General features: G+C 35.8%; 1 protein-coding gene across 1 annotated transcript in view; it reads left to right on the plus strand.

The window, feature by feature from the left end:
• GRIK2 (glutamate ionotropic receptor kainate type subunit 2) overlaps positions 1–19634 on the plus strand; it is a 432031-nt gene that overhangs the window by 390684 nt on the left and 21713 nt on the right. Inside the window, exon 16 of the mRNA XM_090280821.1 lies at positions 393–618. Coding sequence (XP_090136947.1) covers positions 393–618 — 226 coding nt within the window. The remainder of the gene's footprint in view (positions 1–392; positions 619–19634) is intronic.

A 19634-nucleotide genomic window follows, 5' to 3' on the forward strand; every position in this document is an offset into this window, starting at 1 on the left:
CTGTCCCTATCAAATTGCTGTTACTGTAATGTTGAAATATGAGATTATACACATGAGGTACTCATGTTAGATATAAGCACAAAAAACGCTTGTTATTAATCTTGTTTATTTTCCTTTTTATTACCTTCTATGATGTACTACTTTTGAATTTTTGAACATTAGGACACTTTTCACATATTTGTTAGATAAATCAGCACTATACCTAAAAATACTCACACATGAGGAATTGCTATGAGACACTTTTCAAACTGATTTGGATTTTCCATTTAGATATTGCTATTATTAATAATACAATGAAAGTACTATAGATAAACTAAACATAATTGGTTTATCTTAATATTGTAGGATCACGTGGACACTAAGGATTATCTTGTGTATTTTGTTTTTCCCAGAAATCAAAAATATCTACGTATGACAAAATGTGGGCTTTCATGAGTAGCAGGAGACAGTCCGTGCTCGTCAAAAGCAATGAAGAAGGAATCCAGCGAGTCCTCACCTCTGATTATGCTTTCCTAATGGAGTCAACAACCATTGAATTTGTTACCCAGCGGAATTGCAACCTGACACAGATTGGTGGCCTTATAGACTCCAAAGGTTATGGCGTTGGCACCCCCATGGGTATGTTTATGTCAGCCACTTGTTCTTTGTTCATTAATCTTAGTTGCTGTGAGAAGGGGAAAAGCAGTGCCTCCATATGCCATTACCAATTTTGTTTTTAACAAATGCATCTTGCTACCTTCTGTTACTGTAGAAAACCAGGGAAACAATTTAGACATCTGCATCTAGGTGTATAAGTAACAAAAGAAAATTTTATTTCTACCAAAATGATCAGTAGACAATTTAACTGAATCGGTGTTAAACAATTTCATGACATCATCCCCCTAAAGAACCCTTTCAATCTGACATTTAAAAATATGTTTTATGGATAAAATGAAGCTTTTGAACCACTTTTTTTCTTCAGATTTGTGACTTATCTGTATAGTATTTGACTTAGAAAGTTAATTAAAATAATGATTCACAGATGGTTTAGTTGAATACTTATTTTATTTGTTTTATATAATAGAAGATACATATAGCAGAATATTTCTGTAACATAACTAGAATATTCAACATCCAGAAATTTTAGATTATTTTTAATATATTGTAAATGTAAAAAATTACTGTGTTTTCAAAATTATAGCTTGAAAAGCACATCATTTTAAAATTTGTTTAACTTACATAGCTACTATGGCTTGAGTTTATTGGTCTAGTTTTGGGTTGATGGCATGCTCAAGAGTGGCATTCCTATAGATCAGCGGTGGTTCTTTGCCTCAGTAACAGTTGCATAATGAGCACAATGACTTCGTGAGTTTATGTACCAGTCTGTTTAGAATTTGTGATGAGCAACTTTGCTCATGTTTCAAGTGCAGTGGTGCTCATTTTATGAAAAGTTATATGAGCAAAATTGTATTTTATAAAAGAGACTGAAAATTAACTATTAGAATGTATCGTTATATAGTTATCATCATTCTGTATATTGACATTCTAAATTTAGCCTTGTCATTTATTGTGATCTTGGATAAGTCACATGAAATTGATGGCCTTTAGATATTATTTTTTAATTAGTAAAATGAGGAGGTTATACTAAAAAAATCTAAGGTCTATTAAATTCTTAAGGTAAAATAATTTTTCCGATGGCATGCTTTACGAAATTCCTGTGGTTAGTCTAAAACTGAACTAGAATCTATATGGGAAAGATGGCTAGCTGATATGTTAGGACAAATTTTAAAAATCAGACACATTCTTAAAACATTTATGAGAGGTAGAAGCAGTGATTTGTTAGGCTTCCAGACTCCCATTGACTTATATTTTCATTTGAAAAAAGCTGGAGCAGATAAATGCAATTTTTGTGTTGTTTGAAAGGATTGAGGTTCCCATATATTTTTGCCACCCTCTACTGGTTTACATTACCTGGATGAGGGCAGAGATTTTTGTTTTTTGTTGTAAGCCTGTATAACACTAGTACCTGCACTCTTTGGGCCTTAATTTTATTATTTGCTGAACAAATGAATTCTACAGTGGTGAATATGGTGGAATAGCAAGATTTATAAACAGAAAGGAATGACTTTTAGAGCTAGGCATCTTACATTATTAAATGTGATGATCTCATTAAACAAACTTGAGTAATCCAAGGTAGTGAAATTTGAATAAGATTTGGGGAGGATATATAAAGACTTCGGAGTATATTACAGATACTTTTTCAGTAATTATAGTTACAAAATAACACTCATAATTTCCAAATTGTCAAATAAATAATTTTGACTTCTCCTTAATATAAAATTTTAAACTTTTTGTTATGTTTGCTTGTTTGCATTGTAAATAAAATGTACCAATGTACCAGTAATGTCTATTATATTGTCTTGCTTCAAAGATGTGCTTGGTAAAGGTAAATTAAAATAGTATATTATAAAAATCTCCAAAGTCAACTGATATATTTCATATACGAAAACTATTATTTTTTTTAATTTTTTTTATTTTGGTTTTTCAATTACAGTTGTCCCCTTTTCCCCCAATTTCTCTCCCCCACCCAACCCACCCCCTCTCCCACAATCATATCCCTCCCCGTTGTCCATGTCCATGAGTCTTTCATACAGGCTCTTTAATTAAACCCTTCCCTTACTTATCCCCCTTCTCTCCCTCTCCCCTCCCCCCTATTGACTGCTATTCTGCTCTTTGTTCTATTTAGTTTCTTTGTTTGTGTTGTTCTTTAGTTTCCTGTATTAGGTGATATCATATGGTATTTTTCTTTCTTTGCCTGGCTTATTTCACTAAGCATAATTCTCTCTAGTTCCATCCATGTTGTTGCAAATGGCAGGAGTTCCTTCTTTCTTTCTGCTACATAGTATTCCATTGTGTAAATGTACCAGTTTTTTGATCCATTCATCTATAGATGGGCACTTAGGTTGTTTCCAGCACTTAGCTATTGTAAACAGTGCTGCAATGAACATAGGGGTGCATAAGTTCTTTTGAATTGGGATTTCAAGATTCTTCGGGTATAATGCTAGTAGTGGAGTCATTGGTTCAAAAGGCAGTTCCATTTTTAATCTTTTGAGGTAATTCCATACTGTTCTCCATAGTGGCTGCACCAGTCTGCATTCCCACCAACAGTGCAGTAGGGTTCCCGTTTCTCCACATCCTCGCCAGCACTTGTTGCTTGTTGATTTGTTGATGATGGCCATTCTGACTGGTGTAAAATGGTATCTCCTTGTGGTTTTTATTTGCATCTCCCTGATGGCTAATGATGTTGAGCATTTTTTCATGTGTCTATGGACCTTCTGTATGTCCTCTTCGGAGAAGTGTTTGTTCAGGTCCCTTGCCCATTTTTTAATTGGGTTGTTTGTTTTCTTGATGTTGAGTCGTATCAGCTCTTTATATATTTTGGAAATCAGTCCCCTGTCTGTGATGTCATTGGCAAATATGTTTTCCCATATGGTTGGTTTCCTTTTCATCTTGCTGATGTTTTCTTTTGCTGAGCAGAAGCTCTTCAGTTTGATGTAATCCCATTTATTTATTTTTTCCTTTATTTCTCTTGCTTTAGGAGATGTATCCGTGAAGAGATTGTTACGTAAGATATCTGATATTTTCTTGCCTATGTTTTCCTCTAGGACTTTTATGGTGTCACGGCTTACATTTAAGTCCTTGATCCATCTTGAGTTTATTCTCGTGTGTGGTGTAAGTTGGTGGTCTAGTTTCATTTTTTTGCAGGTCCCTATCCAGTTCTCCCAGCACCATTTGTTAAAGAGGCTCTTCTCACTCCATTTTATGTTCCTTCCTCCTTTATCAAAGATTAGTTGACCATAGAGGCCTGGGTTTATTTCTGGACTCTCTATTCTGTTCCACTGATCTATATGTCTGTTCTTATGCCAGTACCATACTGTTTTGATTACAGTGGCTTTGTAGTATTGTTTGATATCTGGTGTTGTGATTCCTCCTGCTGTGTTCTTCTGTCTCAAGATTGCTTTTGCTATTCGGGGTCTTTTTTGGTTCCATATGAATTTATGGAGTATTTGTTCTAGGTCTGTGAAATATGTCATTGGTACTTTAATAGGGATTGCATTGAATTTGTAAATTGCTTTGGGTAGTATGGCCATTTTGATGATGTTGATTCTTCCCATCCAAGAACATGGTATTTGCTTCCATTTATTTGTATCTTCCTTAATTTCTTTCTTCAATGTTACCTAATTTTCAGAGTACAGGTCTTTTATCTCTCTGGTTAAGTTTACTCCTAGGTACTTTATTTTTCTTGTTGCTATAGTAAATGGTATTTTCTTTTTTGTCTCTGTCTCTGCTATTTTATTGTTGGTGTACAGAAATGCCTTAGATTTCTGTATATTTATTTTGTACCCTGCGATTTTGCCAAATTCACTTATTATATTGAGTAGTCTTTTAGTGGAGTTTATAGGCCTTTCTAGGTATACTATCATGTCATCTGCATATAATGAAAGTTTCACTTCCTCTTTCCCAATTTGGATGCCTTTTATTTCTTTTTCTTGTCTGGTTGCTGTGGCTAGGACTCCCAACACTATGTTGAAAAGGAGTGGAGAGAGTGGACAACCTTGTCTAGTTCCTGAGTTCAGGGGGAATGCTTTCAGTTTTTGTCCATTGAGTATGATGTTGGCCTCAGGCTTCTCATATATAGCCTTAATTATGTTAAGATATGCTCCCTTTATTCCCATTTTGCTGAGTGTTTTCATCATAAATGGGTGTTGTACTTTATCAAATGCTTTTTCTGCATCTATTGATATGATCATGTGATTTTTGTCTTTCATTCTGTTTAGGTGATGTATTATATTTATTGATTTGCGAATATTAAACCATCCTTGCATCCCTGGAATGAAGCCCACTTGATCATGATGTATGATCTTTTTGATGTATTGCTGAATCCTGTTTGCCAATATTTTATTGAGGATTTTAGCATCGATGTTCATCAGTGATATTGGCCTGTAGTTTTCTTTCTTTGTTGTGTCTTGACCTGGTTTGGGGATTAGGATAATACTGGCTTCATAGAAAGAGTTTGGGATTTTCCCCTCTTCTTGGATTTTTTGGAACAGTTTGAGGAGGATAGGAGTTAGTTCTTCCCTGAATGTTTTGTAGAATTCGCCTGTGAAGCCATCCGGTCCAGGGCTTTTGTGTGCCGGGAGATTTTGGATTACTGTTTCAATTTCCTTTTTTGTTATTGGTTTGTTGAGACTTTCCACTTCTTCTTGATTCAGTTTTGGAAGGTTGTATGTTTCTAGAAATTTGTCCATTTCTTCTAGATTGTCAAATTTCTTGTCATACAGTTGTCTGAAGTAATTTCTAACTATCATTTGTATTTCTGAGGTATCAGTCGTGATTTCTCCTCTTTCATTTCTGATTTTGTTTATTTGGGTCTTCTCTCTTTTTTTCTTGATTAGACTGGCTAGAGGCTTGTCGATTTTGTTGATTTTTTCGAAGAACCAGCTCCTAGTTTTGTTGATCTTTTGGATTGTTTGTTTAGTCTCTATGTGATTTAGTTCTGCTCTGATCTTGATGATTTCATTCCTTCTTCTTGCCCTAGGCTTTGTTTGTTTTTGTTGTTCTAGTTCTTGTAGCATTGTGGTTAGGTTTTTTATTTGAGATTCTTCTAGCCTTTTCAGATATGCCTGTATTGCTATAAACTTCCCTCTCAGGACTGCTTTTGCTGTGTCCCACAGGTTTTGGGTTGTTGTGTGCTCATTATCATTAGTTTCTAGAAATTTCTTGATTTCTTCTTTGATGTCATTGTTAACCCATTCATTATTTAATAGCATGTTATTCAATCTCCATGAGTTTGGGTGTCTTTGATTTTTTTTTCTGAGGTTGATTTCTAGTTTCAGGGCATTGTGATCTGAAAAGATGCTTGATATGATTTCAATTTTCTTGAATTTGTTGAGGCTTGTTTTGTGACCTATCATGTGGTCTATCTTTGAAAATGTCCCATGTGCACTTGAAAAGAATGTGTATTTTGCTTCTTTGGGGTGAAAAGTTCTATATATATCAGTTAGATCCATGTGGTTTAGTGTGTTGTTCAATGCCTGTATATCCTTGGTGTTTCTTTGCTTTGATGATCTGTCTATTGTTGATAATGGAGTGTTGAAGTCCCCTACTATGAGTGCGTTGTTGTTGATATCCTTTTTGTGGTCTTCTAGTATTTGCTTTATGTATTTGGGTGCTCCTATGTTGGGTGCATATATGTTTATCAAAGTCATATCTTCTTGATGGATTGTTCCTTTAAGTATTATGAAGTGTCCTTCTTTGTCTCTTTTTATTGTCCTTGCTTTGAAATCCATTTTGTCTGATATGAGAACTGCTACCCCGGCTTTTTTTTCCGGTCTGTTTGCTTGGAATATTTTTTTATATCCCTTTACTTTCAATCTGTGTAAATCTTTTGTTTTGAGGTGTGTTTCTTGTAGACTGAAAATATGTGGGTCCTGTTTTCTTATCCATTCCGTTACCCTATGTCTTTTAATTGGAGCATTTAATCCATTTACATTTAAGGTTATTATTGACGTGTATTTATTCATTTCCCTTTGTACCTCTGTTCCTCTCCTCTCTTGTTTTTTTCTTCTTTTTTTCTTAGAACAGTCCCTTTAGCATCTCTTGCAATGCTGGTTTGGTGGAGATGTATTCTTTCAGTCTTCCTTTGTCTGAGAAACTCCTTATTTCACCTTCTATTTTGAATGAGAGCCTTGCTGGGTAGAGTATTCTTGGTTGTAGGCCTTTGTTTTTCATTGTTTGAAATATTTTTGACCATTGCCTTCTGGCTTGTAATGTTTCTGTTGAGAAATCAGTTGATAGCCTTATCGGAGCTCCCTTGTATGTTATTTGCTGCTTTTCTCTTGCTGCTTTTAGGATTCTCTCTTTGTCTTGGAATGTTGCCATTTTAACTATGATGTGCCTTGGAGTGGGTTTTTGGGGGTTCCTCTTGATTAGAACTCTCAGTGCTTCTTGGACTTGCATAGCTTTTCCTCTCATCAGGTTCGGAAAATTTTCTGTCACTATTTCTCCTATCAGATTTTCAATTCCATGTTCCTTTTCTTCTCCCTCTCGTATTCCGATGATCCTTAAATTATTTTTCCTAATGCTATCCTGTAATTCCCTTACATCTTGTTCATATTTTTTCAATCGTTTTTCATTTTGCTGTATTGTCTGGGAGTTTTTCTCTACATTATCTTCTAACTCACTAATCCGTTCCTCTGCTTCGTTAAGTCTGCTTTTGACTGATTCTACTGTGTTTTTCAGTTCAGAGATTGTATTCTTAAGTTCTTCCTGGTTCCTGTTAACAATTTCTATGTCTTCTTTTATGCTGGTGTAGTTCTCTGCCAGTTCCCTGTAATTTTCTTGGAGCTGCTGGTAACTTCCTTGAAGGTTGTCATAGTTGATTTTAAGGATGTCGAGTATATTGAGCTTCTTTACCACCATTGTTTTGAATTCCATGTCTGACATTTGGGCTATGTCTATTTCGTCTATCTCTCTTTCTGAGGATTCCTCTTTTCTTTTCATTGAGGGGTTATTTTTGCGTCTTACCATGTTGGATTCTTTTTGTTTTTATTTATTTATTTATTTATTTATTTATTTATTTATTTATTTATTTATTTTTGGGGGGTAGTCTGCTTTGACTTTCCTCCTTTGTGGTGTAATATTCTTTATCGAAGGTCTGGGAGTTTCAGTAGTGCAGTCTCTTTGATATCCTGAGCCTGATGGTCTTGAGTTACCCTTTATGTCGTTTGTTTATACTGTTCGGTTATATTTCAGATGTTCTTTGATAGGATCTTCCTTCTGGCTACTTGGTTGAGAGTAACTCTATCTGCTTTGTCTTGAGTTCTTTTGTGGAGATGCTGTTAAAGACATAAACACACAGCCCAGGCAGGAGACCCACACCCTCAGAAAGTATCCCCCACTCTATCCTGCTATCGTTAGCCAACTAGCCTGTATTAATATAAATGTAAAGAGATTTGAGCTTTTATACTATAAGAAGAATAGATAAGAGTTGTTTTGGGGGAGGAAAAATATAATTTTTGATAGAGGGGTTGATAGATTAATAATAGTTGAGACTGTGCAAGCCAGTTAGTAATATTTACATTGTATGTTAATAAAAATAGAAGAAAAGGATAGAAAAATACATAGTATAGTAAGAAAGTGGGATTGTATTGTATTTGGGTTTATATAATAATTATATTATATTATTTAGAGTGATAGGGGGGCTAAGCTAGACACACAAACGAATAAACCACGATTAAAAAGAAAGGATGAGAAGGAGAGGTTATATGCAACACGTTAGAGATAAAGTTTGTTATTATTGGAAGAGGTGAAGGAAAAACACCCCCCCAAAAAATCCCCAAGAAAATAGAAGAAAGAAAAGAAGAGAGAAAGAGAAAATAAAAAATTTACCACAAACCCCCCCTAAAAAAAAACCCCAAAAGGGAAGAAAGAAAGGAACAAAGAAAGATAGAAAAGAAAGAATAAAGAAGAAAGAAAGAAAGAAAAAAGAGAGAAAAAAAAAAATATATATATATATACCCCCCAACCCCCCCCAAAAAAAAACCCAGGAAAAGAATAAAGAAAGAAGGAAAGAAAAGAAATAATTAAGAAGAAAGAAAGAACAAGGGAGAAAAAATTTGGAGAAAAAAAAAATCGATGTTTTTACTCCGTTTTAGCCTTGGTGTGTTGCCTTCTTTTTCTGGGTCCGCAGCTGGTCTAGTGTGGCAGGTCAGAGGTTCTTGTTTTTTGCAGGACTGGTGTGCGCCCCCGGTTGCCGCTATGGTGCGCGCCCGCGGTTGCCGGCACGGCGCGCTCCCTTGCTGCTTGCTGGAGCCAGTTGAGGTGCCCTTGCGCGCAAGCCCCTGCGCTCTCGGGCGGCCCGAGAGTTTGCCCCGCGGTTGGAGCCCACTGCTGCCAGGCCGCGGCGGTTCCCAGTTCGCGCCGAGGCGTCCCTGCCCGCGCGGGCCGCCCGAGCTCTTTCCCCGGGATTGGCTCCTGCCTTCGCTGGGCAGCGGCGGTTCCCCGTTCGCGCCGAGGCGTCCCTGCCCACGCGGGCGGCCGGAGCGCTTTCCCCGGGATTGGCTCCTGCCTTCGCTGGGCCGCGGCGGTTCCCGGTTCGCGCCGAGGTGTCCCTGCCCGCGCGGGTGGCCCGAGAGCTTTCCCCGGGATTAGCGCCAACTGACCCCGGGCTGAGGTGCTTTTGCGCTCACGCGCCGCCCCGTGCCCTCAGTCCCGCTGAGCCGAGTTCCGGGAGTTGGTCTCTCGCCTCTTAGGGCAGGGCCAGGGACACTTGTGCTCAGTGGAATCGAGCGTCCCTGGGTCGCCGCCTCCCGCTGTTCCCGTGCTGCAGCTGCCCACCTTCCCTCACCCGTCTGGGCGGGCACAAACAGAGCCTGCGCTAGTGGTCTGCTTTCCGGCCTGGGGCCCTGCACCCACGGGAGCTGTCTAGGGGTGTCTGTGCACAGTCCTCTGCGTGTTCAGTGGGCCCTCCCTGTGCCCGTTGGGGCACTGATCTTATGTCCGTTGGGGAGTGTCCGAGGGACGCCTGGACTCACGGCCCCGCGCACCTGGGCCAGTGAATGAGAGCACTTCCCTATGTGTGCCCCCGCGACCCAATGGTAGGGTTGAGGAGTGGATGAGCGGGCCTCTGCGCCTGGGCTCCTCCAGAATGGCCTACCACCCCCAAACTTTCCTCCCATCTCCACCATCCACTAGAGAAAAATATAAAGGAGAATTATGTTCTCACTTGCCCGGTAGCACGCTGTCTCCTGTCCTTCAGCGCCAATGCCACTTGGTCGAGTCCCGTCTCTGCCAGCGGGCAGAGATCCGCTCTCCGCCTGACTCCTCTCTGGGGTAGCCTGTGGTCCCCAAAAATCCTTTGTGTGCTTCCCACCACAGCTCGGGCAGCCGCCCCTATTTTTAAAAAAGAAAAGAGCGCTTGGGCCGTGTCACCTTTGAGCTGTTTGCAAACAAAGTTCCAAAGACAGCAGAAAACGTTCATGCTCTAAGCACTGAGGAGAAAGCAGTTGGTTATAAAGATTTTTGCTTTCACAGAATTATTTTGGGATTTATGTGCCAGGATAGTGACCTTAGACATCACAACAGCACAGGTTGCAAGTCCATCTATGGGTCCTGGCATCTTTTCCCCATCAAATGCGGGAGCCAACACAAACGGTTCCCAGTTTTTCCTCTGCACTGCAAGGCTGAATGGTTGGGTGGCAAGCATGTGGTCTTCCGCCAGTTGAAAAACAGCATGGATGTTGTGACAGCCATGGAGTGCTATGGGTCTAGGAATGGCAAGACCAGAAAGATCACCATTATTGACTGTGGACAACGCTAATCAGTTTGACTTGCGTTTTTATCCTAACCACCAGACCATTCCTTCTGTAACTCACCTCTTCACTCCCATCTGCTAGAATGCTCTATAATCTGTGCTCTCACTGGACGTCACTGGGTTCTATGTTTTCCACACTCCTTCCAAGTCTAGCTGGGCTGCAGTTAAGTTTATGATTTTAGAATAAAAGCCAAATAACTACAACAGCAAAGGAAAGATAATAGTTGAATTAGTAGTGATGAAGCTCTTTCAGTTCATTGAAACTATACCTACAGCATTTGTTTTTTATTTTTTTTTTATTTTTTGGTTTTTAAATTGCAGTTGTCCCATTTTTCCCCCATTGCTCCCCTCCACCCAGCCCATCCCTTCTCACACAATAATATCCCTCCCCATTGTCCATGTCCATGAGTCATTTATACACGTTCCTTAACTAAACCCTTCCCTTACTTATCCCCCTTCTTCCCTCCCCCTCCCCCCTATTGACTGTTATTCTGCTCCTTGTCCTATTTAGTTCGTTTGTTTATGTTGTTATTTAGTTTCCTGTATTAGGTGATATTATCTGGTATTTTTCTTTCTTTGCCTGGCTTATTTCACTAAGCATAATTCTCTCTAGTTCCATCCATGTTGTTGCAAATAGCAGGAGTTCCTTCTTTCTTTCTGCTACATAGTATTCCATTGTGTAAATGTACCACAGTGTTTTGATCCACTCATCTACAGATGGGCACTTAGGTTGTTTCCAGCATGTAGCTATTGTAAACAAGGCTGCTATGAACATATAGGTGCATAAGTTCTTTTGAATTAGGGTTTTAGGATTTTTCGGGTATAATCCTAGCAGTGGAATCACTGGTGCAAAAGGCAGATTCATTTTTAGTTTTCTGAGGAAATTCCATACTGTATTTCATAGTGGCTGCACCAGTCTGCATTCCCACCAACAGTGCAGTAGGGTTCCTGTTTCTCCACATCCTCGCCAGCACTTATTGTTTGTTGATTTGTTGATGATGGCTACTCTGACAGGTGTAAAGTGGTATCTCATTGTGGTTTTTATTTGCACCTCTCTGATGGCTAGTGATGTTGAACATTTTTTCATATGTTTATGGACCCATCTATGTCTTCTCCAGAGAAGTGTTTGTTCAGGTCCTTTGCCCATTTTTTAATTGGGTTGTCTGTTTTCTTGATGTTGAGTCATGTAAGCTCTTTATATATTTTGGAGATCAGTCCCCTGTCTGAGATATCATTGGCAAATATGTTTTCCCATATGGTTGGTTTCCTTTTCATCTTGCTGATGTTTTCTTTTGCTGAGCAGCAACTCTTTAGTTTGATGTAGTCCCATTTGCTTATTTTTTCCTTTATTTCTCTTGCCTTAGGAGATGTATCCATGAAAATATTGTTACGTGGGATATCTGAAATTTTCCTGCCTATGTTTTCCTCTAGGACTTTTATGGTTTCACGGCTTACATTTAAGTCTTTGATCCATCTTGAGTTTATTCTTATGTGTGGTGTAAGTTGGTGGTCTAGTTTCATTTTTTTGCACGTCCCTGTCCAGTTCTCCCAGCACCATTTGTTAAAGAGGCTCTTCTCACTCCATTTTATGTTCCTTCCTCCTTTATCAAATATTAGTTGACCATAGAGGCCTGGGTTTATTTCTGGCTCTCGATTTTGTTCCATTGATCTATATGTCTGTTCTGATGCCAGTACCAGACTGTTTTGATCACACTAGCTTTGTAGTATTGTTTCATGTCTGGTGTTGTGATTCCTCCTGCTGTGTTCTTCTGTCTCAAGATTGCTTTGGCTATTTAGGGTCTTTTTTGGTTCCATATGAATTTTTGGAGTATTTGTTCTAGGTCTGTGAAATATGTCATTGCTATTTTAATAGGGGTTGCATTGAATCTGTAAATTGCTTTGGGTAGTATGGCCATTTTGATGATGTTGATTCTTCCCATACAAGAACATGGTATTTACTTCCATTTATTTATATCTTCCTTAATTTCTTTCTTCAATGTTACCTAATTTTCAGAGTACAGGACTTTTATCTCTTCGGTTAAGTTTATTCCTAGGTACTTTATTTTTCTTGTTGCTATAGTAAATGGTATTTTCTTTTTTGTCTCTGTCTCTGATATTTTATTGTTGGTGTACAAAAATGCCTTAGATTTCTGTATATTTATTTTGTACCCTGCTATTTCACCAAATTCACTTATTATATAGAGTAGTCTTTTAGTGGAGTTTATAGGCTTTTCTAGGTATACTATCATGTCATCTGCATATAATGATAGTTTTACTTCTTCCTTCCCAATTTGGATGCTTTTTATTTCTTTTTCTTGTCTGATTTCTGTGGCTAGGACTTCCAACACTATGTTGAATAGAAGTGGAGAGAGTGGACAGCCTTGTCTTGTTCCTGATTTCAGGGGGAATGCTTTCAGTTTTTTGTCCATTGAGTATGATGTTGACTTCAGGCTTCTCATATATAGCCTTAATTATGTTGAAGTATGCTCCCTCTATTCCCATTTTGCTGAGTGTTTTCATCATAAATGGGTGTTGTACTTTATCAAATGCTTTTTCTGCATCTATTGATATGATCATGTGATTTTTGTCTTTCATTTTGTTTAAGTGATGTATTATATTTATTGATTTGCGAATATTAAAACCATCTTTGCATCCCTGCGATGAATTCCACTTGATTGTGGTGTATGATCTTTTTGATGTATTGCTGGATCCTGTTTGCCAATATTTTGTTGAGGATTTTAGCATCTATGTTCATCAGTGATATTGGCCTCTAGTTTTCTTTCTTTGTGCCTTGACTTGGTTTTGGAATTATGGTAATACTGGCTTCAGAGAAAGAGTTTGTGAGTCTTCTCTCTTCTTGGATTTTTTGGAATAGTTTGAGGAGGGTAGTAGTTAGTTCTTCCCTAAATGTTTTGTAAAATTCACCACTAAAGCCATCCGGTCCAGGGCTTTTGTGTGCCAGGAGATTTTTGATTACTGTTTCAATTTCCTTCTTTGTTATTGGTCTGTTGAGACTTTCTACTTCTTCTTGATTTAATTTTGGAAGGTTATATGTTTCTAGAAATTTGTCCATTTTTTCTAGGTTGTCAAATTTCTTGCCATACAGTTGTTTGTAATAATTTCTTATAATCTTTTTTATTTCTGTGGTATCAGTCATGAATTCTCCTTTTTCATTTCTGATTTTGTTTATTTGGGTGTTCTCTTTTTTTTCTTGATGGGCCTGGCTAGAAGCTTGTCGATTTTGTTTATTTTTTCAAAGAACCAGCGCCTACTTTTGTTGATCTTTTGAATTCTTTGTTTGATCTCTATATCATTTAATTCTGCTCTGATCTTGATGATTTCCTTCCTTCTTATTACCCTAGGGTTTGTTTGTTGTTATTGTTCTAGTTCTTGTAGCTTTTGGATTAGATTTTTTATTTGAGATTCTTCTATCCTTTTCAGATACGCCTGTATTGCCATGACCTTCACTCTTAGGACTGCTTTTGCTGTGTCCCACGGGTTTTGGGCTGTTTTGTGTTCATTATCATTAGTTTCCAGAAATTTCTTGATTTCTTCTTTGATATCATTGTTAACCCATTCATTATTTAATAGCATGTTATTCATTCTCCATGAGTTTGGGTGTCTTTGATTTTTTTCTCTGAGGTTGATTTTTAGTTCCAAGGCATTGTGGTCTGAAAATATGCTTGATATAATTTCAATTTTCTTGAATTTGTTGAGGCTTTTTTTGTGTCCTATCATGTGGTCTATCTTTGAAAATGTCCCATGTGCATTTGAAAAGAATGTATATTTTGCTTCTTTGGGGTGAAAAGTTATATATATATAAGTTTAGTCCATGTGGTTTAGTGTGTTGTTCAATGCCTGTATGTCCTTGGTGTTTCTTTGCTTTGAAGATCTGTCTATTGTTGATAATGGAGTGTTAAAGTCCCCTACTATGAGTGTGTTGTTAATATCCTTCTTGTGGTCTTCTAGTATTTTCTTTATGTATTTGGGTGCTCCTATGTTGGATGCATATATGTTTATCAGTGTTATATCTTCTTGATGGATTGTTCCTTTAAGTATTATGAAATGTCCTTCTTTGTCTCTTTTTATGGCCCTTGCTTTGAAATCCATTTTGTCTGATATGAATATTGCTACCCCAGCATTTTTTTCATGTCTGTTTGTTTGGGATACTTTTTTATATTTCTTTACTTTCAGTCTGTGTAAATCTTTTGTTTTGAGATGTGTTTCTTGTAGACAGCAAATATATGGGTCCCGTTTTCATATCCATTCCATTATACTATGTCTTTTAATTGGAACATTTAATCCATTTACATTTAAGGTTATTATTGACATGTATTTATTCATTTCCCTTTGTACCTGTGTTTCTCTCCTCTTTTTTTTTTTTTTTTTCTTTTTCTTTTCCTTAAAACATTCCCTTTAGCATCTCTTGCAATGCTGGTTTGGTGGAGATGTATTATTTTAGTCTTTCTTTGTCAGGGAAACTGCTTATTTAACCTTCCATTTTGAATGAGAGCCTTGCTGGGTAGAATATTCTTGGTTTTAGGCCTTTGTTTTTCATTGCTTGACATATTTTTGACCATTTCCTTCTGGCTTGTAGTGTTTCTGTTGAGAAATCGGTCGATAGCCTTATCGGAGCTCCCTTGTATGTTATTTGCTGTTTTTCTCTTGCTGCTTTTTAGAGCAACTTTTGATCTATTCCTACCCTTGGCCTTATTTAGTAGAAGGGATTGATTTATTAAGAAAATGTAAAGAATTCAAAATATTATTAAGTATATAAAATATATTTTAATGTAACTTTTTATATTGAGAGAAACACTGAGAACACCACTTGAAATTTTTTATTTCCATTAATAAACTTATAGATATGAGAGAACAAAACAAATTAAACTATAAGCTTTAAGATGTAGATATTTTTCCTTATATCTGTTCACCTTAGTTGATAGATCAATACTTGACCTTCTAAAGAAAGATGAGTGATTTCAGAAAACATTTATTAATATTAGCAAGATCACTTTCATGAGAAACTTATAAAAATCAGGTTGGATTATATATCTAGGGGGAATTATTTCTTTGTAGTGTGTAGTTTAATGTGATATAATAGTGTAATATATTAGTGTTTTCATGAAAATTAATTTTTTAAAAGTAAGCAACAGCACAATGATAAACGACTAACTTTATAATGACATTCTTGTAATTTTAATGTAAAGTTATCAGTACATCCTGATAAAAATTCAAAAGATCTGATTAACACTGTTACTTAGGAAATGTATAGAGAAAATATTTAAAACATTCTTCTTTATAGTCATTGCCAAAAATATTGAATTTAATTTTATTAAAATGTAACATTATTACTAAAATATTATTTAACGCATTTAACATACATTTTGTTTTTAGACTAATTATGAATGAAATAAAATTGATCACTATAATTTAAGTTAAAGGAATGAATAATAAAATCATTTTTCTATAGGGATTGCAATATATTTTTTGTTTCTCTTGTTCAGATAACGTTTTTCTCTTTGACATGATAATATTAAGTTCTTAATTTTAGTGAATTATATTTTATTCACTCATAATATAACAAAAATTAAAACTACTTTGAATTCAATGCATTATGAGTGAATCGTAGCTCATATAACTTCATCAAAAAAGTATAACCTAGAAAGAGGAATTTCACACTTTATTCCTTCAGATACATTCCTTCTGAAAAAGATTTCAGGAAGTAATTTATGATTTGCTTTGTCATAACTTTGATAAAAATTTGGCTTCATGAGTTATTTCTATTTATTTAGTCACTAATGAACACAATGACATACAACTCTAGTACTTGAATGCAGTTCTGATTTACCAAAACTTTCAATTAGCATCGTCTCTAGTTTTCAACTAGTTAACTTGCACTTTTAAATCATCATTGATCAAATGTGCTATATTTACTTAATTAAAAAATTTTGTTAATCATAAACAAAAATGAAAAATGTTATTGGAGGCTCTTGCTCTTTTCCAGCAAGAGTTAATAAGAGGAATATATTCAAAGAAGAGTAATAAGGGCTCAATCCCTGGAATTTTAGATCAGTTCATAAAATTCTAAGGGTTTGGTGTTTATACCTGTAGGCACCATAATCTGTAATGAAAATTTCAGCCATGCTAATAGTGTGATCAAAGAGAGGAACTGGCTCTCCTTATTTTATTGTCCAGAATTTCAGATATTGTCAAGGAGGCATATGTGGTTAATTAAGCCTAGGAGGTTAAAATAGAAAATACTATGTCTTTTGGAGTGGGAAATCAGAAATATTTAAAACTTATACATATTTTTCCCTAAATGTCCATGCTTCTTCTTCTTAATATGCTAAGCCTGCTCCTGTGTGATTCATCTAGGGGCCTACTATCACCATCCATCACTCTGAATGTGATGATTACTGACCAGTGTTTTGTGAAATTGCTGAATGACTCAGATATAAGCTATTTAATTAGGGAAGCTCTCTTTACACAAATATACCTTAGTGGAGCAATCAAAATGATGTGAAGGTAAATGCTAAATAAGCATAAGCTGCTTTAATTAAGGTTGGGGTGACATTAAATCTCTTTCATAATTTTCCTGACTGCAGCAAGATTATTATAATGTGGTACTTACTGTATGGTAGATATTTCAATTTGTAGGTGTTCTTACTCATAATCAGTTAACTTCCTATTTCGTTCAAAAGAATTTAAAAAAGAATAAAGAAAAACAATGCTAAGTGGGGTAAAACCAAAAGGAAAATCACAGCAATTTTCACTAAGGGATATTTGAAATGTGTGAGCAGTTGCAATCTTGCCTCTTAATTCACCATAGGTGATAATCGCTTTATCAGAAGAGGGAGCATTTCTACTTTAATATCATTTTCAACCACATCGCCTCCCTTCTGAGTGCCCATACTAAAAGCCTTCTTGGCCTCTTTCTTTCCAATTTTGAGTGCATACTGCACTTTGACGACTAGGCAGATTCAGCAGTCAATGAACTAACTGGTAGAAAACAGCAGTCTAGAAAAAATCCATTTAGGACAGTTGTTATTTTGTTTGCTGTGTTCAATTTGGTAGAAATATTGTAAAGTGACTAAAGAGTCTCATATTAAAACTATTTCTATTTTAACAATAAGCTAGTTGCACATTTCACTCACTTATTAGTTCCTCACAACTTTAATAATGTATGTGAATTATGTGTCAGCTGAGAAGGGAATTGAGGGAATTGTGGTCTTGTCTCTGCATGTTGTCAATGATGCTCTATTTTCTATAATCTCAATTATTCCCATTTTACTTATGGGATTAAATCAATAGTAAATTTCAAATATTCAGTGAATAACCATTTCTGTGAACAAAATTCAAATTAAATCAACCATATCATAGTCTTGGAACTGCTACAATATATGTGATACATAAAGAATGTAAATTGGCAATGTAAACATGAATGTAAATTAAATATATTTATAATGTTTTTAATACTAAGGTTAAATTTAAAGACAATTTTATTGCACACAACATTGTTATATATACTTTATTTCTATCATATTTACTATTTAATTATACATATTAGAAAATATTCTTATTTCATAATTAGATTTTAATGATACCTTTATAAACTGTTTTATAATATTTTATATTAAGAAGTACATAACAGCAGTAGTCAAGAAATTTTCATCTCATAATAATACGCTTATACATAATCAACCTAAAGTAAAAAGAATAAATCTTAATAGTCTGTATCACTTACGTTTTACTGTAGAAATATGCCACTTTGACATGTAAACAGTGTGAAATTTCTTTTTTCACTTCTGTTTTCTAATGTTAAGTGTATGATATCTCACTCATTTTTTTACTTCTCATTATTTGATGAAGTAAAAGATGTAGAATTGCAACTAGGGGAGACATATTATTTGTTTAAAGCATATGCCAATGTTTATAAAAATGGAAATCATAGGAAAATCATGTTTTTCCCATTTTTCTCATCACCCTTCCTCGAATTCTCAATTTATCATATAATAAGTGCTGTAATATTTATCATTATAGATATATAAAATTGCTGGCTTTAAGTTCTTTAGTTTTACTGACATGAATGAATACATTTATCTTCATTAGTTGGACATAGTGCACAAAAATTAATGTAAATCTTCCATCTTTCTTCAGGTCAAACTTTCTATTAAAATGCCTTCTATTTTTTCATTGCACAAGGAGCACAATTTTAATGCTGGTGAAGTGATTTTGAAGGCTAAATCATGATCATATAATTTTTTGAGTCTGAATTAAATAAGAAAAGCCAAATTTTACCCATAGAAGCTGTACATTCCTGGCATATCTGTTAAAGTTCAGATTTCATGCCACTGAAACCAGATGAGTCTCAGTAAGCTATGCTGCTCACAGACATCAACTGACTTTGATTGTTAGGATAGGAAGCATGCAGAGCCAATCTGATGAATTGTGAGCATCAGTATGAACAGCCGTCCTTAATATTGTATATGCTGACCAAATGGTAACAAACAATTAGTATAAATGGATAATTCTCATGAAAACAGAGTTAGTTCTGATAGATTTTATATGAAAAGTTTGGATCATTGAATTCATTTAGATATGATCTTATGCTTATTAGTCCAAGGTCAGAGGTTCATTTTCTATTATAGATTAGTTAGCCAGTTTAACTATGTCAGACTGTGATCCTTTAATTAGCAGGACTAAGTAAGATCAATGAATAACTCTTATTAGACAAAAATGAGTCAAAGCATAGAAAGAAATTGTGTAAGTACTAAGTTACAAAGATGAATGCATTTTCTCAGTATGTTGTATAAACTGTGGCCTTTGCCACAGGTGATTTATGTACAAATAGTAGTTCTGTCTCAGTGTCACAGGTGTCCTGAGAAAACTTACTGAGCCTCTCTGAGACTCAGAGTCCTCATCTGTAAATGGGTGTAATTGTGTCTACATAATTGGATTGTGCTGCAAATTAAAGATATTATATTTATAATATTTGGATCAGAACATATGCACCATGAATTCCAGAAGACTCCAGTCAAGAGAAGTGTCCAAAGTAGGGAAGGATGAGCAGAAATCTATCTGGATTAGAAGTTCAACCAGAAAATTAGATGGAATGCAAAAGCTGAGCTCTCCAAGCAATGGAAAATACAACAAATTTATATTGCCAGAAGGTTAGATGTAATAAGAAGAGGATAAAAATCAGAGAAGCCTGTGATAGGTTGAAGAAAAGAATTGTTTGACATGTTTAGGAATTGGGATTTTATTCTATACCTTTAGAACA

Source organism: Furipterus horrens, unplaced genomic scaffold, assembly GCF_987537825.1.
Source record: "Furipterus horrens unplaced genomic scaffold, mFurHor1.1.pri manual_scaffold_6, whole genome shotgun sequence".
Classification (NCBI taxonomy): domain Eukaryota; kingdom Metazoa; phylum Chordata; class Mammalia; order Chiroptera; family Furipteridae; genus Furipterus; species Furipterus horrens.